This window comes from Antrostomus carolinensis, unplaced genomic scaffold (genome assembly GCF_000700745.2).
Source record: "Antrostomus carolinensis isolate BGI_N321 unplaced genomic scaffold, ASM70074v2 scaffold25966, whole genome shotgun sequence".
Lineage (NCBI taxonomy): Eukaryota > Metazoa > Chordata > Aves > Caprimulgiformes > Caprimulgidae > Antrostomus > Antrostomus carolinensis.
The window spans coordinates 3,605-4,790 of NW_010322909.1; the positions used below are offsets into that span (position 1 = coordinate 3,605).

Genomic DNA, 1,186 nt, shown 5'->3' on the forward strand with positions numbered 1-1,186 from the left:
GATGCTATTGCATGGGACAGGACATCTTGGGGCAAGTCTGGGGGTGCAAAGTGCAATTGATTAGATTAGGTGGAGGTGGGGGCTGGCTTCCATGTGAAAATCCAGGTACCCCAACCACTGCTTAGGGCTTCCCACCAGAGGCAGAAGGGATGGGGAAGGAGGAGAGGAGGTTCTGAGTTGAGGGTAGCATGGCTTGAAGCAGTTAAAGGTGGAAAAGTGCAAGAGGTTTTGCTGAGCCAACAGGGTGCTGAGTGTAACTGGAGGGATGGAAACTGCAACAGCTCTAACAGCTTTGGAAGAAACCTAAAGTGCCATAAATCAGTCTCATAAATTCTCAGGGCACCTGGGTCATGTGTTTTGCAGCCCCATCTCTTCTCTGGGCTCAGCTGTGCATGGACCCTGCTATGGGGCAGCTAGGGTTTGGGACCTGCCTTGAGCCCCTTCTCCACTGCTCTCTCCTCCAGCTGCCCCTCACTTTCCTGAGCCCCTGGGGGACCTGGAGGTCGAGATCGGGGAGAGCGTGAGCCTGCTGTGCCACGTCGAGGGCTCTCCCCCACCACGGGTCACCTGGTCCAGGCGGGATGGGAAGCCCGTGACAGGCTGGCATGGATCTCCTGGTGTTTCCAGCCAGCTGGAGCCTGCCAAGCTCCTCATCAAGAGTAAGAGAGCTGAGTTTGCAAGCGTGCGTTGACGTGGCAGAATGCCCATGTGGGCATCCCCCGGGTGTGTGCTTACAGTGTCACCCTTGGGTGCTCTCCTGCTGCAGGCTGGTGTCCCAGCAGTGGGATTAGACCCCGTGCCCACTCTTTTTTCATTAGTAAAGCATGGACATAGTGGGTTTATTTGCACTTTATGCTTGTTCAAGCTTAGCTGGGCTGGAACAGCCCACAAGCCTCCAGCACTGCGGGATCTCTACCCCGTTGGTGGTGGGGCAGGGGAGGGTGGTGTCACCCCATCCTGGAGCTTGCTCGGGGGTCTCCAGCCCTTCTGGGCTCAGACTTCTCCCTGCTGTGCTCCAGGTGCCTCGCTGGATGACCAAGCCATCTACATCTGTGAAGCCCAGAACGAGTTTGGGAAAATCCAAGCAGAGGTCAAGCTCACGGTCACCAGACACGGTTTGCTATCATGTGTTTCTGTTGGTGTGTTGATCCTGGCTGCTGCCGGCACCGGTGGTGAGTGAGCAGCA

The 1,186-nt window shown here is 56.7% G+C and overlaps 1 protein-coding gene across 1 annotated transcript in view; it reads left to right on the forward strand.

Annotated features, from left to right (window-relative positions):
- LOC104526856 (hemicentin-2) overlaps positions 1–1,186 on the forward strand; it is a gene marked incomplete at its 5' end in the record, with an annotated part of 28,297 nt that overhangs the window by 3,570 nt on the left and 23,541 nt on the right. Inside the window, 2 exon segments of the mRNA XM_029085567.1 lie at positions 465–659; positions 1,020–1,115. Of these exon segments, the coding sequence (XP_028941400.1) occupies positions 465–659; positions 1,020–1,115 (291 nt within the window).